The sequence below is a fragment of the Sander vitreus genome, chromosome 14, assembly GCF_031162955.1.
Source record: "Sander vitreus isolate 19-12246 chromosome 14, sanVit1, whole genome shotgun sequence".
Classification (NCBI taxonomy): domain Eukaryota; kingdom Metazoa; phylum Chordata; class Actinopteri; order Perciformes; family Percidae; genus Sander; species Sander vitreus.
This window is the reverse complement of record NC_135868.1, coordinates 28,146,404-28,165,352: the sequence shown is the minus strand read 5'-3', so window position 1 is coordinate 28,165,352 and position 18,949 is coordinate 28,146,404. Positions and strand designations below refer to the sequence as shown.

The following is an 18,949-nucleotide window of genomic DNA, read 5'->3' as shown; positions in this document are numbered from 1 at the left end:
TATTACATATAAGACATTATATACAATATTATATTAGTATTTTCTGTGAAAATTGTTTTATTTTCGAAGAATAATCAAGAAAAATCAATATTGTTTCCCCACAATGTAAGAGTGACACATAGCCTGCTCAGTTTCAGATAATACACTCATTATCCTCCACACAGGCTATACTCAGCCATATTGATTAGGCTTCCTGCTCAATAAGAAAGGGATAAGCCTTATGGCGGGGAGGTGTATCTGCTGAGATTCATTCACTGCCATCAGACAGCTGATAGGAGTGGTGATATTCCTCGCAGAACTTGCACTGTTTACATTTGCACCGTTTATTATTAATATTGTTGCTGTATTTTTCACATGCTGCCGTTTAAAATGTTTATTTTGTATATTTGTAGTATATATTGTAGATTTTACATAGTTTGGCATTCTGAGGACAGCGAAGGAAGAATTTCATTGTACAGGGAAACGGTTTCCTTACTGTGCATAAGACAATAAAGCTTTGAATCAACGTTTTCTCACAAAGTACTTCCCCATAACAGGTTGTTCTATATATCCTTTATAGAAATGCTATTATTAAAATGCACGCACGCACCCTACAGAATGAAAAAAGATGATTATTGTACAGATTTCTAAACTCATTTATGTAGCCAGTTCATTGTACTTTGGTCTCTAAAACGCCATAAAAGTCCAAAACCGAAATATATTCAGTGTAGAAGAAAAACCAGAAAACATTTACTTCTAAAAAGCTGGAACAAGTGATTTTTTCTCACGTTTTTTTTTTTTTTGGGGGGCATTTTTAGGCTTTTATTGACAGGACAGCTGAAGAAATTAAAGGGGAGAAAGAGAGGGGGCAAAGGGCTGCAGGTCGGAGTTGAACCCGGGCCTGCTGCATTGAGGAGTAAACCTCTCTATATATGGGTGCCTGCTCTACCAACTGAGCTATCCGGGGGCCCAGTCTCATGTTTTCCTAGAAGATTACTTGAACATTTAATGAATGATGGAAATAGTTGCTGATTCATTTGTTGTCTATGACTTTAACTGGCAAATACCAACATGATTCAATCATTCAGCTCATTTAACAGTTTACTTGAAATTGTTGAAATATATGTTTATTCAATTGATTATTATAAATTCTTCAAAGAAATATAATATATAGTATGAAATGAGGCTATGAATGATATACTGCATTGACAAAAGTCTGTGAAACATTCAGAACATAGAAAAATGAAACTGCGGAGTTTGGTGTATGTTCTACTGACGTGGAGATTTCTGGAGTCTGAGGAAAACTCATTATGAGAAAATTGACTTTTAAAAGTCCACACATGTTGCAAGACATGACAGGTGAAGAGGGTACAGCAACATAAAACTTTCCCAGCTGATTACTTACATTAAGACAATTCTTTTTTGTATTACGAGTTTTATGATTTTTTTTAATGTTTAAATATGCAAATGAGGCATTATCTAATGAAAACTTTTGGCGAATTTAAGAGAAATCTACAGGCACAAATAGACAAAATAAAGTGACATAAACACATAAATGTGTATTTTGGATCCTCCCCCCTCTCAATAGTCTGAAAGAAACATGTTATGGAAGCAAAATAGCCCAAAAACTCAAAATTGAAAAATGATATATGTGATAACTCTATATCAGTAGCAAGGAGAAAGATTACTGATACTGATTACAGAGGAACAAAGAAATAATGATACCTAAATGGAATTCTGCCCTTTTCCTAAAACTATTAGAAGTATGTATTATTTCCCAACAGAACTCTCCTATGATCCTTATCAAGAAACCCAATGTTAAATCAATAGACAAGTCTGTCAAAAAATATAGATTGTTTTTTCTAAGTTTAATCAGTCAATAGTCATTAAAGTATTAGTGGTTCATTATAAAGTTGTATTTAAATGACTGTAAAGCTTCTTTTAGAGACATTTTGGGTCAGATTTGATCCGGCCGGCGCCTGAGATCTTCTTAAGATGACCAGACACCAGAACACAGAACATGTTGCTAGGTCGTAGAGGCGGGACACAAACATGAACGTGGAATGTGAACACATGGCGGAGTCTGAGTATAAAAGATGCCTGCAGTTATATCTTTCAACTCCCTGCTGCTTGTACTTATCTGAACTCTGAAGCGAACTGAATTGCAGCCAGTCTGCGCACTTTGCCACAAAAGACGCGATCAATACTGTTGGTTTGCAGGATTATAAGAAATACGTGTAATCGGGGTTCTTCCGAATATACAATTTTACAAAGACCTTGTTGAAACCAGAAGCTCCAAAGTTTAAATCTACATAAATCTCTCATTTTTTTCCACTTCCTGTTGTGTTCTTTAACCCTCTGAGGTCTGAAAGGAATTTTCACATATCTTCTTAAATGTACCGTTTTAAGGTTTTTGCATATAACTGATCCCCGTGCATATAACTCAGCTTTCCGTATAGTGATGCCCCGATTTTTTCTAGAGCTGAAACGTTGATGTTCACTTTTTTGAATTCCTCAAATCTCTTTTGAAAACAAACCTTAACTTATGATGCGTTGTATGAATTGTTTTGGTGCTTGAAATGAGTTTGCAGGTTAAAAATAGTAAATAAATGTCTTTTTAAACATAAATAAACCGATTTTTAGGTAGGAGTTTTGTCAAAATATAGTTTTAACCCCCCCGATGTAGTAAAGTACATGTAGATGTTTTAACTCCTTTACCTCTATTGGGGAGTGGGTTCTTTCATCTACCTCTTCTAAATATTCATCCCCTGCATCCCCACCCCCGAAATCTACACCTCTGGCTGCACACAAAATGTCTTCTTTCTTTTTAATGACGGGACAAAGTCTGGGTAATGAGCTGCCAGAACTTTTTCTGTTATTTTACAGATTTATTTCTTAGACAGTAGTTTTGTTGCTCACGTCGATTTTACATTTATTCGGCTTAGGTGCTGCTACCTCATAATGGCAGGGAAAACCCTGGACTGTATATTTGAACAAAAATTCTCCATAGAACGTGATTCACAGTCGTACTTCTGTCTATTTATATTTCAAATTGCATTATGGGACATTACTCTATGCTCCGACAACTAATGTAGTGAGCTATTAACAATGCCCTCATCTTAAAATGATTTAACAGCATTGGATTAGCAAGACAAAAGTGCCAAAAAAGTGTTAAAGGCTATGTTCAAACTTGGCGTCTTTTATTAAGCTGCCAGCGTCTGTTTTACATTTTAATCCTACGGAGTAAACTGCGTTTCCAAAACAAGTCGTGAGCGTTTTTTTAAACGCCACCGCCAACTTCTTTTTTGCAGCTCGGGGCGTCTTTGAAGTTGAAAAAAGTTCAACTTTTCTGAAAAAACGCCCTACGACAGCCGACCAATGACAAGCGGAGTAGCCAGACTTGTCGTTTCCATAACAACAAGACAAAATGTAGTCGGAGCCCAGCGATACGGTATGACCGGGTGCTCCCTGTACAGGGAACTCACTTTATTTTATCTAATGTTATCTCTCTCTCTCTTCTTTCTCTAGCTCGCTCCACCTCTTTGTTTTATCTAACATTAGCACTGCTCCACATAGCGCTATAGCTAGGATACTGTAGCAGTAGCTGTTGTTATAGCAACAAAAGATGCTCTCGGCTGCTTTTTGGAACCAAAATGCTGCCAGCTTTTTTTCTACTACAAAAGCACCCTCAACTTTTTCTTGTCAAAAAAGAAGTGGCCCAAGAGACTGAATGAACACCACTAAAGCTTTTTCATGTGTAATTGTAATGTGTAGCAAATGTAATTCTTACCAATGTGATGCACTTTTAATTTCCCCACACCGTTAGAAAAGTCTGTAGAAATACGGGCTATTATACTGTGCTAATTTGAAGAAATTTTCTGTAATGTTTTTCTGTAATTTGATTTTTGGATTAACAGAAATGTCCATTTAAAAGGTCCAGAGGATGCACTGTAAATCTACAGAAAATTTCATTTGCCGATTAACAGAAAAGTCCGTAAACTGTAAAAAGGTACTGGTTATTTTCTGCCAGGACATTATCCGTTTTTTTCTACGGATTCTTTTCTTACAGTGCAAGATTTACAAAGAAATTTGATTTTGAGAAATTGCAAGGGTTAAAATCAATCTGTACACATTGTTGACCTCCGCAGTTTCTCTGTAAATTAAGAAGATATTTTCAAGCCATTTAAAAACCCTAGTTCATGAAATGTAATTGGATTAATGGAGCAACCCAATTCAGACGGACATTACTCTCTGCATTTCTCCTCATTATAAATTGAGAACAAAAAGATTCTGTATTCAACTGGAGTGTATTATCGCCCCTAAGATGGAAATTCAGCACCAATATGACAGCATATGACTGAAAACATGACAGAAAACACACGCTGAACACATTTCAGCAAGCAGGCTACACAGAAGAGTTTCCTTTGTAAAGCTATATGTCCCACCCACCCCCGAATATGTAGAAGAGGTAGATTTATCCCCTTAAAAAAAAATATGAAAGACAACCCACTCCCCAAAAGAGATAAACGTGTATATCCGTCTTACATTTAAATAAATGTTTCCCAACGATTTGTGACACCCCTACAGTGGACCATACCATCTTACGTTCGTGTTGCAGTGGCAAAATAGTCGGAATAGTGCGGTCGTATATGTCGAGATCTATAAACGATCTGACGGAAAGCAATAATTGTGTCTACGCCCAGCAGTTTTCCTTGGATTAGGGTGGCACCTAAATCATGGTTGCAGGTGTCGCCGTGGTCCTGCTCCACGCCCTGCTACACCCTGCTACGCTCTGCAGTGCCCTGCTACGCCCTACTACACCCTGTAATGCCCTGCAGTGCCCTGCTACGCCTTACTACACCCTGTAATGCCCTGCAGTGCCCTGCTACGCCATTAACTATACAAACTACTATTTCTAGTCATAATTCCATTATCTTATTGTGACTGTTATTGCCATTGTTCATCACACCCCCAACTGGCACCGTCAGACACCGCCTACCAAGAGAGCCTGGGTCTGTCTGAGGTTTCTGCCTAAAAGGGAGTTTTTCCTCACCACTGTTACACTAACTGCTTGCTCTTGGGGGAATTACTGGAATTGTTGGGTCTCTGTAAATTATAGAGTGTGGTCTAGACCTACTCCATCTGTAAAGTGTCTCGAGATAACTCTTGTTATGATTTGATACTATAAATAAAATTGAATTGAATTGTGCAGCACAAATTGTCTAATTGTATAAAAATTCACCAGAATGCAGGAAATGAAGTGTTTGACGCTTACATTTTTGCTGGGGGGTGATCCCTAGACCCCCCAGTTATAATGTATCCCCTCCAATGTTTAAACAAAACCTACACCCTTGTTCAAAGACACAACTGATTTTGGCCGTCTTTGTGGTATTTCCAATTCAGTTACTAGTGGAAACGAGGATTCCACGTTACATCGTAATGACCATACAGTCATTTTTGCAACAAGTTTAAAAGTTAAAAATTTAACTAGAACTGCAAGCAGTTATGACGGGGTGCAAGCCTCCCCGACGTGAGTCGCCCCTGACGCCCCTGACACACAGTGTGTAACCTAAAGCGTGATGGCGTCTAGGCAAATGTCAGGAAATCTCTCAATTTGTCCAACATCAGGAAGTATGGCAATGGATGAGCAGCCCCTAACCCTAACTTCCCATTTACATTCATGTTATACATGCGTTGTAATGGCACCAATGTAATTGTTTGGGGGAACCACGCCCACTTTGACAGATCAATACAGTGTCCTTAGATGGTACACTCCAATTTTTGTAAAAATAGGATAAGCCCTACATGAGATAAAAACTATTCGTATTTGCCTTGCAAATGTGGTCCCCGGCCCCCTCAGACTTGGACCCCTAACAAGTGAAACAATTCGCTGTATTAAACATTCAGTCTAGCCAATTCATTTTTAATACCATAATTGTAGCATCTTAGTCTTAGCAACTTAATCTAAGCAACCTCCCAAAGAAATTGAAAAGAAGTCTGAATTAAGTGTATTTAAGATATGTTTGTTCTAAAGGGTCATTTCAGTATTTTTTTGCGTATCTCCAGTTTGTGTCCACTAATAGTACTGTTTTTGCCACTGGTAGGCTCAGATTCTTATTCTAAAAGTCTGATTACCTTAAAGCTATAGTGCGTAATTTCTGTCGCCCCCCATGATGAATTCTAAGTAATGATAACAACACTGTCGGCGCATCCACATGATACAAGCCTTCTGTGATCGAGCACTGCCCCCACTCCTCCCCCACGCAGTTGCTAGTAGCCAAGGAGTACACAGAGGATTAAAAAAACATGGACTCTTCAGAAGAGTTAATTATCTTCACTCGAGTTTCTGCACGCAAAAGTCACCAGACGACACAATCTTCTGAACATAGTCATACTGAAAAATCCAGAGAGAGTTGTGTGGACCTCTTAATTAGCTTTGTAAAAAACTTTTATTTGGCAATGGCTTGAATGTAACGGACGTTCATATAAGTTACACACTAAAGCTTTAAGGTTTATGGCATTATGGATAGACCTTGTTGTTAAAGAGAAAATGTATTTTGTTTAACCAGAAACAGCTCCGAAATTACCTTCGCCAAACTCACCAGACTCCAGTATATAAATAAATAAATAAATAAACAATACTTTTAGCGTGTAGAAGCCATGTTGTTTTTATTTTCTGCCGACTGCAGCAATCTTGCTTAATACTGGACCAATTTCAATAATTGCTGTTTCCATCAGTCACTTAGACACAAAAACATGTGCAAAGTTTCCCTTTAAGTGGAAATGACTTTACAGTGTTATTTACTGAAAATTGTACAGCTCACCCCTGCAACAGGCCACTATAAACCAAAGCATTTGAATACTTGTACTAAATTGTACATAATCTTAGAATGATTACACAGCTTTGTTGAATACTCCATTCTGATTGGCCAATCAGGACATTCTGCATCTATTCTAGTCTGTTATTTTCTTAAGAGCAGACCGTGGCTATGAACGCAGTTCGGGGTGATTAAACCAAACGTGGCATGTATAGAAATGATTTGGACTGACAAAACAGATTTTAAAAGGTCTATCACAGATGCATTTTAATGACAAGTACTGTATGTAAAAGTGCATTCTTGTCAGTGTCCTGCAGCCCCCTGTCGGGGTTTCAACTCGCTCACTCTACATTTTACCTTACTTGTTATCATTTCTATTTCTTTTTCTAATTGTCTCTTATTCTACTTATTGTTTGCACACTGTTCTTTTAGGCAGTGCCTCAAGAGTGCCTCCACTGCACACATTGAATGGGCAAATAATAATAAATAAAAACGTAATTACTATAATGAGCCACGAGGAGCAGATCATATTTGTTTTACATTTCATTCCATCAGTGTCTGTGTTAAACGTATAGAGGCTTAACTGGTAGACCTTGCCATTACACCGATCTCTAATGAAGCGCTAATCAAGTGTTAGAGCTCTGAATAGGTTCAAATAAAAATTGCGTATTTATTTTTTTTATTTTTGCGACGATTTCTAAAATCAATTCTTTTCCCTAGAATCAATATGTTTTTCTTAAAAATAATGCACATCACATGTCAGACATTTATTTCAATTGTAAAAAACATAACATGGATTTTCTGCATCTTCTGCTTTCGCTCTGTTTTGCAAGAAACAGATATGATGTAGTCACCGGTAGTGGTACCATATAAAATATTTAGGTGAATCGTAAAAATAATAATATTAATTCTAGGAAAAATAATCGATTTTAAAAAATCTAATTAGTTTTTTTACATAGGAGAAGATGTGTGACTTTAGTCAGTTTAAATTATAACAGAGCAGTCAGGCCCATGTCAGCCTTTTCTCTGCACGCTCCACAGAACACAAACGCATCGCTGTTATTCACATCATCTCGGGCTCCACAGCTAATGAGATTAAAAAGCCAATGCTCCACAGTCCGACTTCAGTCACTTCAACCTGAGACGGATGACATGTTTAACTCGCTTTAAAGTGTCATATTATATCTGGACACATAATCACTTAGTCAGGCTTTTAGTCACAGGGTTCCCACCTCCATTATGGGATTATCAGCCGTGCAGAAAATACTTTTCATTTTAGACTTTTAAATGCTGTGTAAATGTTTTATTATTCATTTATCCCAAAGCAGGAGATAATATCATCAGGTCATGGTTACAATGCGCAACATTTCTTAAAGGCAAAATATGTGTCAAAGCATTCTGAATGAAGTATTGTGGTGTTGCAGAGACAAATCCTATGCTACAGACTAAAATAAATAATCTTTGTTTGGTACAGATCCTCGCAAAAATCACACTGTAATCATTGAAATTTTTAAAATTTTGATATTATTCAATGGAAATGAGAATACTGATACAAAAAGAATTCATTCCCTCCAATATCGTGAATCACATCGCAATCACAGTATCAGTCAAAATAACTGCAATTAGATAGATTTCTTCATATTGTGCAGCCCTACACTGTTAGAAAAGCACGTAGAAATACGGGCTAATATACCGTGTTAATATGAAGGAATTTTCTGTAATGATTTTTCACAAGTGTTTTTTCCGTATTTTGATTTTTGGATTAATAGAAATGTCCGTTTGAAGGTACAGAGGATACACTATATATCTACAGAATTTTTCTGTTTTTGGATTAACAGAAATGTCTGTAAATTTAATAATAAAAAGGTACTGGTTATTTTCTGCCAGGACATTATCCATTTTTCTACAGATACTTTTCTTACAGTGTATCCCCTGCATACCCCCCCCCACACACACACACAAAATCTACACATATGTCTTTAAACATACGTGATTGTACAAACAGGACGACCATGCCAAAACCAATGATCAATGTTTCATTTCTATAATCTGTCTGAAAGAGCAGTCAGAAAGGCTTATCATGGGATTACATGTGATAAGTGAGTGGGATCAACACACGCAGCAGCAGCTGGCCCTAAATCTGCCTGATACCAGTTTAACTTCTGGATGAGGTGATGTCCTGACCATGGACTAATCTCGTTTGGAGTTTCAACTCTCGGCAAACTGTTACAGTAAGCGCTCATCAGACAGCATTTAACGCCTGTTGATACTATACAATCTGTTGTCTGAGCGGACAGTGTTAACACTGACTTTTTCGACATACTATACTATGATTTTTTTATAACTTATTTTGATTAAAAGTTTTTAATTTAAATAAGTGTAGAATTTCTTTCAAACTCTTTTTCATTTAACTAAACATCTACAGTTGTGTAGAGAAGCATGTGCAGTTCAAAAATATTACATTAAAATAATTTTTCATAAAAATGTGACAGATGCACTCCGGCTAAATTGACTTGATGAATGTTGTATATAATACATATGCATGTATTCAGTACCTATAAAAATATTTCTTTGTGCATTTATGTATTGAACAAGGAATTCGAAAAATAAAAATTGAACTATTGCAATAATCTGAAGGATGGATTTTACGCTTTCATTTTTCCCTTTGATATAATGCTAATAAAAGCAACTTGATGACAGGTGATGTTTAACACATCTGCACATTAAACAGCTCAAGTGGAGCTTGATTCAAAATTACCCCTACTTGGGTCTAAACTACTTTTCATTCATACGTATGACGGTAAAGACAAAAGCCTCAAGAAGACAATATTTTTCAGAAGCCCCACAAATGGCTCACTTTTAGTACATAAAAACAATCATACATTTTAGTCTTTTCAAAGTAGCCCAATATACATTTTAAACTAGTGAAATAGTTCTCCACTTACCCTGCTTGTCTTTTTTATCAGTTGCACCTTTTCCCCTTTAAACCTTGCCCTAATATGTTGGAATATGTCCACGAGAATATTTCACACTTCCTGTGTGAAGTTATGCTGAATAAGTAGAAATACTCCATGGGATACTAATGGTTTGTCTCCGGCAGCTGACTCCAGGTATTCCTGACAATCGATTGAGCTAAACAACTAACCCTAACACAATAAAAGGCTGTTGCTTAATCCTAATAATGATAATAATAATGGTCTCTATTGCCTTGCAAACAGGGACAGTTTCTCTGTGGACGGCAGCTCAGCACAGTGGCCCTGCAGCGGGCTATGGCCCAGATATATTCCCTCCCTGATTGATTACTTTAGGACTAGGGGGTTCAAAGCCGGTCATGAACAATTTCTGGATGTGAGGAATCGCTTTTACCCCGGGCCCTCGGTTGACCCGCTGTCCTGCCCCAGATGTCCCCGGCTGCTCGCCGTTACCTTCGGAGGACACATTAGTTGTTGACCCTTTTCCCCGTTAAGCCGGAGGTTAAAGTTTGAGAGGATTATCCCAGCACTTTGGAATGAAGTGCAGGAATCTATTTTTAAATATTGCTCTTCTTTTTTTACCTTCATTCATTTGAAAGGCTTCTCATGCAAAGCTCCAGAAGTGATGGATTACTCTTTATCTCGGTAGATCTACACACATTCACTGAGTGCTTGCAAGAGAATCCAGTCTCACTTATTACTACGAGTCGCCGTGTTCACAGTACACGAGCAGTCATTTGCCATTAGCCTGATTCTGTAACTAAGTGGGTATTACAGTACAAATGCTGGGTAATTCAAACTGTGCACATTCACCTGCCTCAGCAACACATTCACACTCCCAACGTGTCAAAAAGCGATGCTTGGCCAGGTGCCTTTAGCGTTTGTTATTGATGCAAAAAGTCTCCTTTAGTGTCATATTTAGAAGCTCTGGGTCGGGACTCTTGGTGTCACTATGTGAAGCTCTCGGGACTCCCGTCTAGCCCTTTGGCGTCATTTGAGACGAGTTTGGTCGGGACTCTTGGCGTCATTTTTTGACGCTCTGGATTGGGATGTACGTTGAACTGACATGCGGCACAAGAACAGGATAGTTAGGTTTAGGAAAAGAACGTGGGTGGGGTTACAAAATGTACGTTTCAGTGATACGCGGGACATGAACCCCGGTCTCCTGGGTGAAAGTCCTGTGTTGTTTGACCCATCCACCACCCCAACCAACCTCCTTACGTGGATTTTAGGTCTTTCATATGACTCACTACCGTTTTCGCTCTTCATACCACGTCATCTTACTGCAACGCAGTCGAGCTGCTGCTCTGCCCGGTGCGTTCAATACAGACGCTGAAGGGTGATTTTTGCGTCGGTATCTGACACTGAGAGCCACTGACCACGCATCGGTATTTTACGAGTTGGGGGTGAGAACGGTTTGACCTCAGCAAGTCAACCAGTGGTGCCGGCAGCCAGGGGGGCAACAACCCAGTGTCAGAGGGGTAAGCAGCAACAATTTTGGCACCCCCCACCCCCCCAAAAACAAAGTGTGCCAGACATCATCATGTATGGCCTTTAAATAATAAAGGTTTATCTTTCAAAGTATATCAGCGACGTTAACGGTCGCCCGGTTGCCCTTGGCAACCAAATTGTGACAATTGGCAACCTAATCATCACCCTTGGTTGATGTGATTTGAGTGGTGAGTGGCTTTCCATCTCTGTCTGCACAGTTTTTCCCCAAAAAAGGACACAGTGAATAGGTTGGTCAACAGAACTTCAAACCATACTCGACATTTAGTTTTGTGTGGTCTAACTAATAGAACTCCTACCTGATGTCATCACTGGTCTCATCTCTACGTGATGTCATCACTGGTCTCATCTCTACGTGATGCCATCACTGGTCTCATCTCTACCTGATGTCATCACTGGTCTCATCTCTACCTGATGTCATCACTGGTCTCATCTCTATGTGATGCCATCGCCGACCTCATGTCTGTCTCATTCACTCCTTGCCTGTGTTCCTCTCCACTAAGACATATTGTCAAACAAACATTATGTAATAGATTTTTTTATTAGTTTTTCCATATTAATAATATTAAGAAATGAATCTGTTGGTATCAAGTGGCTCCCCCTACACATCCGCCTAAAGTTAAACCTACCTGTTGCCTTCCCCTGCCTTTCCTGATCCACCATCCTCACACCTGAATGAAATTAACTCACTGTTAAATATAGCAACCTAAATCAATTCTTATCAGCCTAGTGATGGCATCAGATAAGACAACTATTATGCAGTAAGGTTGTGCTGCTGTTGAAATTACATTCACATTTTGTATTTTAAATATATATTTTATTTTTTTCCATATTTATTTGTTTTTCTTCTTGTCATTTATTGTGCATGCTACCTTATATTTACTAGTTGTTATTTGACCTTAATACAATTAGAGATATGTCATGCATGGGATTGGTACCATAGGGTTTAACCAAAATCTAAATGTAGCTATCAGCAACATTGGTTTGCATTAAGTTAGCAAACACTGTTTGTCTGTTACATGTACATGGATATTTGCAAGCCTCCAAGTTTGGTAGCAAATCTATGCATGATTCCATGGTAAACCAGAGTTATTGCATTAGTTATATTTTCCAGATTCTTGTCGTTTATTGTACATGCTACCTTATATTTACCAGTTTTCAGCTCAGCAACCTCGTTTTTGCAGATTCTAAGCTAGCTGTAAACCCCCATTTGGCTGCTACATTCCCAGTGTTAGCAAATGCTAGCTAGTCTGTTAACATGAATATTTGCAAGCATCCAAGCACAGATGTCACACTCTAAATCCTACTTGTTGCCTCTCACCATCCACTTATTTAACTGCTGTCACATCCCTTAACATGTCATCTCCTTTTCCCTCTTTCTTTTTTCTATTTTTCGCCCCAACAGCTGTTTTGCTTTGTTCTTTTACTTCACTACTCGTACCTGCTTGCTCTGCGCTCATGGCACCCGGCCGATATTTCCTGCCACTATCCTTATTCAATCATTACTTTATTTGGTGGGGAGAAAGCTATGTCTCTCCAGCTTCTCCCGTAGCTCTGGGTGTATGTCCTGCACTGACATGAGTGTGAGGTAAACGATACGTATTTACATATCAAAAATGGATCGCTGGAGCGAAAACGTGGTACACATATGTATCATGTAAAGACATAAAAAAAGCTCAATGGAGCAATGTCCTAAACCCAACAGGAAGTCGGCCATTTTGAATTGATTGTACGAAATTAGTGCGATTTTGGCCATTTCCACGTCTTACTTTAACGAACTCCTCCTAGAGATTTCATCTGATCACTTCAAATTTGGTCTGTACAATCTTAAGACCTTAAAGATGAAAAGTTATTAAAAGCTTGAGTTTTCGTCATAGGGCCTAGCTGTGGCGGGGCGGCCATTTTGTGCGTTTCGCCAATGAAACAGGAAGTGGGTGTTACTTGAGTGTACATTGTCCAATTGGCTCAAAACTTTTCAGGATTCATAAGAGTCCAACCCTGAGGACATCTACAGGCTGATATTGACTCAAAGTCATAGCGCCCCCTAGTGGCACCAGGAAGTAGGTCTAAAAGGTGCCATACTTTAACTAACTCCTCCTAGAGATTTCATCCGATCGACTTCAAATTCGTTCTGTGCCATCTCAAGACCTTAAAGATGAAAAGTTATTAAAAGCTTGAGTTTTTGTCCAACAGTGTGGGCATGACAGCCATTTTGAGCGTTTATCAATTAACGAAGAAGTTGTTGTAACTTGAGTGTACATTGTCCAATTTGGCTGAAATTTCTCACGATTGACAAGGGTCCAGGCCTGAGGACATCTTGAGGCAAAAACTGACTTTTGGTTATAGTGCCTCCTGCTGGCAACAGCAAATCAGCCTTATATGACAAACATGATAATTTACATGAAACTTAACCGGGATAACTGGGTTCTTTTCTCCAATGTCCAGGTTAGCAATCTTCAGCTGGCCTCCAAGGCAGATAAGATCATTCTGCAACGTTGGGCTAAGTGGATAAAGGCTGCTGTTCAAAGGGACTGGCTTGGATGTCTCCAAAGCTTCAAATTCTTTTTTGAATGCTTCCTTCTAAACAGCTCTGATGATGACCTCCTTTGCTTGGCATAGTTCATCTGGAGTGCAAGACAGATCGCACTTATGCCATCCCTTACATTTGTCATTCCAGTTGGATGGTTTTTGACACCTTGCGATATGTATTAGGAGTGCAATGGCTCGAACAAGGGTCTTGAAGATGGAGAACCTTTGAAAGCGTTCTGAGCTGAGTCCCTTCTCTTTGAGCTGTGTGGCATAGCTTCTTACTTCTGGACAGATCTCTACATCCATATCTGGTTTGATGAGATTGAATGACTTGACTGGTTCTGGTTCGTTGAAAGTTTTGTAGAGGAAGTTGGGCCCTGTAAACCACGTTGGTTCGGGCAGATGTGAAGCAGGAACTGACCGTGATGCATGGTCAGCAGGATTTTCCTCTGTGTGCACATAGTGCCATTGTTCAGGTCTTGTGGATTGGCGAATGCGCTGAACTCTATTATGCACGTAGACATAGAAGCGTTTGCTTTCGTTGTAGATATAGCCAAGAACAACCTTGCTGTCACTGTAGAACTTGGTTGAATCCAGCTTAACATCCAGTTCATCATTAATAAGCTCTGCCATTTCCACAGCCAAGACGGCCGCACATAGCTCGAGTCTTGGAATGGTTGGTTCAGACTGAGGTGCCAATTTTGACTTTCCCATAACAAATCCAATTTGAATTTGTTCATCTTCTTGTATGGCCTTCAAGTATGCCACAGCACCGATGGCTTTGGTGGACGCATCAGAGAACACGCAGAGCTCAGTTTTCACCGCTTTAGCTAGAGAGGCTGCTGTGTATGTCCTTGGTATGTGAAGGAGCTTGAGGTCCTGGAGTGAGTCTCTCCAGGCCTCCCACTTACTCAATTTGTCTGCAGATAGCGGTGTATCCCAATCAGAAAGCTCCACTGTGAGTTCCCTGAGAAGGGCTCTTCCTTGGATTGTGACCGGGGCCACGAACCCAAAGGGGTCAAAAACACTGTTTACCGTGGAGAGGACTCCACGGCGAGTAAACGGCTTCATATCAGTTAAAACAGAGAAGGTGAACGTGTCCCTTGTTATCTCCCATAGGAGACCCAGGCTCTGTTGAGTGTGTGCAGCTTCTCCACTGAGCTCTACATCATCTACGGCCCCTGTACAGTCTTCTGGTGGGAAGGCTTGCAAGACTTCTTTACTGTTTGAGGCATACTTGTGAAGACGGAGGTTAGACTCGGCAAGTGAAGTCTGGGTTCTGCGTAGTATGTCGATGGCTTCCGCATCTGTTGGCATAGAACAAAGGCCATCATCGACATATAAGTGACGGTTAACAAAGTTGACTGTGTCTTCCCCATGTTCTTGGGAACCCTCTCTGATAGCTCTTCTAAGCCCATAAATGGCTATGGCAGAAGACGGGCTGTTGCCGAAAACATGAACCTTCATTCTGAAGTCTACGACGTCTTTGGTCACATCATTGTCCTTATACCACAGAAATCTGAGGTAATTCCTGTGATCTTCTCGTACCACGAAGCACTGAAACATCTGCTGTATGTCCGATAGGACAGCAACCTTTTCCTTCCGGAAACGCAACAGAACTCCCAGGAGTGAGTTGTTCAGGTCTGGGCCTGTGAGGAGCACATCATTGAGAGAAACCCCTGAATGTTTAGCACTTGAGTCGAACACCACCCTTATTTGACCTGGGTTTTGTGGATGGAACACCCCAAAGGTTGGCAGGTAACAACATTCTTCGTCTTCTTCCAGCGGTGGTGCGACCTCGGCGTGGTCGTTCTCCAATATTTTTCCAATGAAGGCTACAAACTGCTGTTGCGTATCTGGCTTCCTACTCAGGCTTCGTTGGAGTGATGCAAAGCGCTGCACTGCTTGTTCTGCTTGTTGTTAGGTAAGTATTGTCTTGGTTGTCGGAATGGGAGTGGAGCTACCCAACTTTGTGACTCATCCCTGAAGACCTCCTCGTCCATAAGCGTCTTCAAATGACGATGCCAACCTGTTGTCGTTTTCTGTATGTTTGAAAACAGTTTGTCCCAACATCTCTCCTGTAACCTTGCTGGAGATGTGTCTTGCCTCCCTGCTGCAAGGAACCATTTCTTTGACTTGTAGGAAACTGGTGCAAGGTCGAAGGAGCGATGGGCGGCCATTGTCAAGCACAGCTGTCTTGAAGGTGCTGACTGTAGGCTTGTGTGCATTCCCCAAGCAGACTTCTCCAACTAGAACCCAGCCAAGGTCTAGGCGTTGAGCAAATGGGGCATTGTGCGGCCCATTGATTTGTTCCCGTACCTTGTGAATAATGATATCTCTGCCGAGCAACAGGAGATCTCTGCTGTAGGGTCAACTTCTGGAATGTGTTCCGCTACCTTGCGAAGGTGAGGGTGACATAGAGCTGCGTTTGGCGTTGAGATTTCTGACCGATTGTCAAGAATGTCATTGCGGGGGTGGTAGAGGGATTGTGACCCTGCAGTCGAGTGACTCCACCACAAACTCTTCAGCCTTACGTCCATGTGTTTCCATTGTGCCAGAACACGTCCTCAAAAAATAGCAATATGGTTCGCACTTGACGTAGAAAAACTCGAAGAAAGTAGACCTTGCTAACGACCGGTTACTTTGGTCGTCCAATATGGTGAGGCCTTGATGGCTTTATCTGGTTGACATTTGTGATATACCTTCACTAAGCAAATCTTGGAACATGACCTGCTGACTTGTCTTGCTCCACAAACTTCGGTACAGCTTGCACTGACGACAGCTTTGGTGTCACTGCTCTCTTCTCCCTCCCCGCCATTGTGTGGTGAGGTTGAGGGAGCCCTGTCTTGAGGTGCAGGACCCGGATGCATTGCAGCGTCGTGGTAGGTGCTATCACACTCTGTACACTTAACCGTAGTTGGACAGTCCTTCGCTAAGTGAGTAGTTGAACCACAGCATTTGAAGCAGATTCCTTTTGCCTTGAGAAAGGTTTTTCTTTCTTCTAGGTGTTTGGCTCTGAAGGCTTTGCATCGCCTGAGTGGGTGAGGTTTACCATGTATCGGACAGGTTTTGTTTGGATCACTGGTACCTTTTAGAATTTTTGTGTTTGAGTGTGTTGAGACGATATCGGTCTTGTGAAATGAAATAGGGGGTTGGTTGCTTTTAAAGGAAGGCTTTTCAGGCTTTGCGGGTAAGTCATTAGTACCTTGAAGAGCAAAGCTAGGGTCATTCCTTTTCCGTGCCTCGTAGTGTATAAAACTTGCAAAGAACTCAAATGGAGGAAATCGTCCATTGTTTTCATCCTTGTGCTTTGAACCGGCATGTACCCACTTTTCTTGAAGACCATAAGGCAGTTTTGCAACTATGGGTTCAATCCCTCTTGCAGTGTCCAGGTAAGACAGGCCTGGAAGGAAGCTGTCCTCCTTGGCTCCCTGCACTTCCATTAACAGGTCGGCTAGTTCACATAGCTTTGCGTGTTCTTTTCCTGAAAGTCTTGGGAAATGATCAAGCCGGTTGAAAAGTGACCTTTCGATAACTTCAGGTGCTGCATAACATTCCTGGAGACGTTCCCAGGCCTTTCTGAGTGCTATGGCAGGATTCGTCACGTGCACTGAACGGAGACGTTTGACTTGGTCGCTGGATTCCCTACCGAGCTATTTAGTCTAGCTCCTCGGTAGCTGTGAGGCCTAGTCCTTGAGTGGCGTTTATGTATGATGAATGCCAAGCTCGATAGTTTTCTGGTTTATCATCAAATTAATATAATCTTGAACTCACCAGGTCACGACGAGCTAAGTACTGTGCCAGATGCCCAGCTACGGGTGCACCATGGCTAGCTGCTGCCATGTGGAAAGAAAGGCTGAGCAGGATTGTTTGAGTACGTGTTACGCATTTTGGTGTTTGTTTGATGGTCAGTCCCCTTTCGTGGGACCTGACTTTCCACTTTAATAGCTGTAGGCGATTGCACATTTTCCGAACCATAGTTTGCTAGTGCAGGGTTGGTAGTGTTATTAGCATATGACGGTTCTTTGGGACGAACAGGCGGCTGCCATGTTGAAAGGACTGTAAGAATATTCTTGAAGGGTTTCATTTGCAGGGAGCTGAGATACTGGGGAGCTAGCATTCATAGCTGCTTGCCTTAGGGATTTGGTACGTGGATGGGTTTCACCTGAGTGTAGGTCGTATTGAGACTGGACATATTCACTTGTCCAGTTTGTCTTCCTCTGATGGGCCTGTCTCATCCAATACAACAAAGTTGTCCATTGCATCTTCCCACACAGCAGCTTCAGCAGCTGCTGCTTCACGATAACTAGCAAGCGCTACTAGCTCAGCATCTTTTCTTGCCTTCACCAGCTGCAATTCAAACTCAATAGCTGCTTTCTCTTTGTGATATTCTGCTTCTCTTTCTGCCTTTTCTTTCTGTAGCTTAGCCTCCTTTGCAGCTCTTTCTAACTTGGCTTTAGCTTCTTGGTCTGCAAATGTAGCACGTGCTTTGGCTGCCTCCGCTTTAGCACGAGCACGTGTTAATGAGCCAGCTGATGAAGTTGAAGACCGTGAACTTATTTTACTAGCCACTGAATCCCTGTCGCTTTGTTTACCATCCATCTTACCATGATGTACAACCCCAGCCTTCTTTGTCTTTTCACTATGTTGTCTTCGCTACAGTGTAGCAACTGCAGCTATTCAAGTAGCTAAACTCTTTCTGAAAATGACGAGTTGAGTCGTAGTAAGCTTCTCAAGCTGTTTACTGTGGCTCTTTACACAGACAGAAGAGTGAAAACTGTAACAAAACACAAGATAAAAAATTGTTTAATCCTATGTAAATATAGTCATCCAATGCCTTTTACTGTAAATATGTATCTTAACATTTACATTATAATTAACACAATGAAATTATCAACTTATGACATTGCCTCTGCAGCATTCACGATGTGGATTGCAATAGATGACGAAAGCATGTTGGCTGATTCTGCCATCTTTCTCTAACCACTAACAGGAAACTAAACCCCCACCCTGGAACTCCTTAGGCATGAAACCATTTCAAAATAAAAGCTTGTACAAAATAAAAGCCTATACAATATAATGCCTAAAAGGCGTCACACTTTTGTGTGGTCCACACATGATACTGAGTCATCCTCTATACTT

At 40.7% G+C, this 18,949-nt stretch overlaps 1 protein-coding gene across 8 annotated transcripts in view; it reads right to left on the bottom strand.

The window, feature by feature from the left end:
* Positions 1-18,949, bottom strand: part of thrb (thyroid hormone receptor beta) — a 162,722-nt gene that overhangs the window by 22,496 nt on the left and 121,277 nt on the right. The window contains exons 1-3 of one of the 8 annotated variants that reach the window (XR_013502980.1): positions 13,691-18,560; positions 11,908-11,949; positions 11,611-11,776 (exon numbers count right to left, since the gene is read on the bottom strand). The exons of 5 other annotated variants lie outside the window; for them this stretch is intronic. Coding sequence is in view for 2 of the 3 variants with exons in the window: in XM_078268361.1 (XP_078124487.1) it covers positions 11,578-11,599 (22 nt within the window). In the remaining variant the exon portion in view is untranslated. Of the gene's footprint in view, positions 1-11,577; positions 12,785-13,690; positions 18,561-18,949 lie in introns of those variants that run through there. 2 more of the 8 variants (XM_078268361.1, XM_078268360.1) reach the window with 2 other exon arrangements.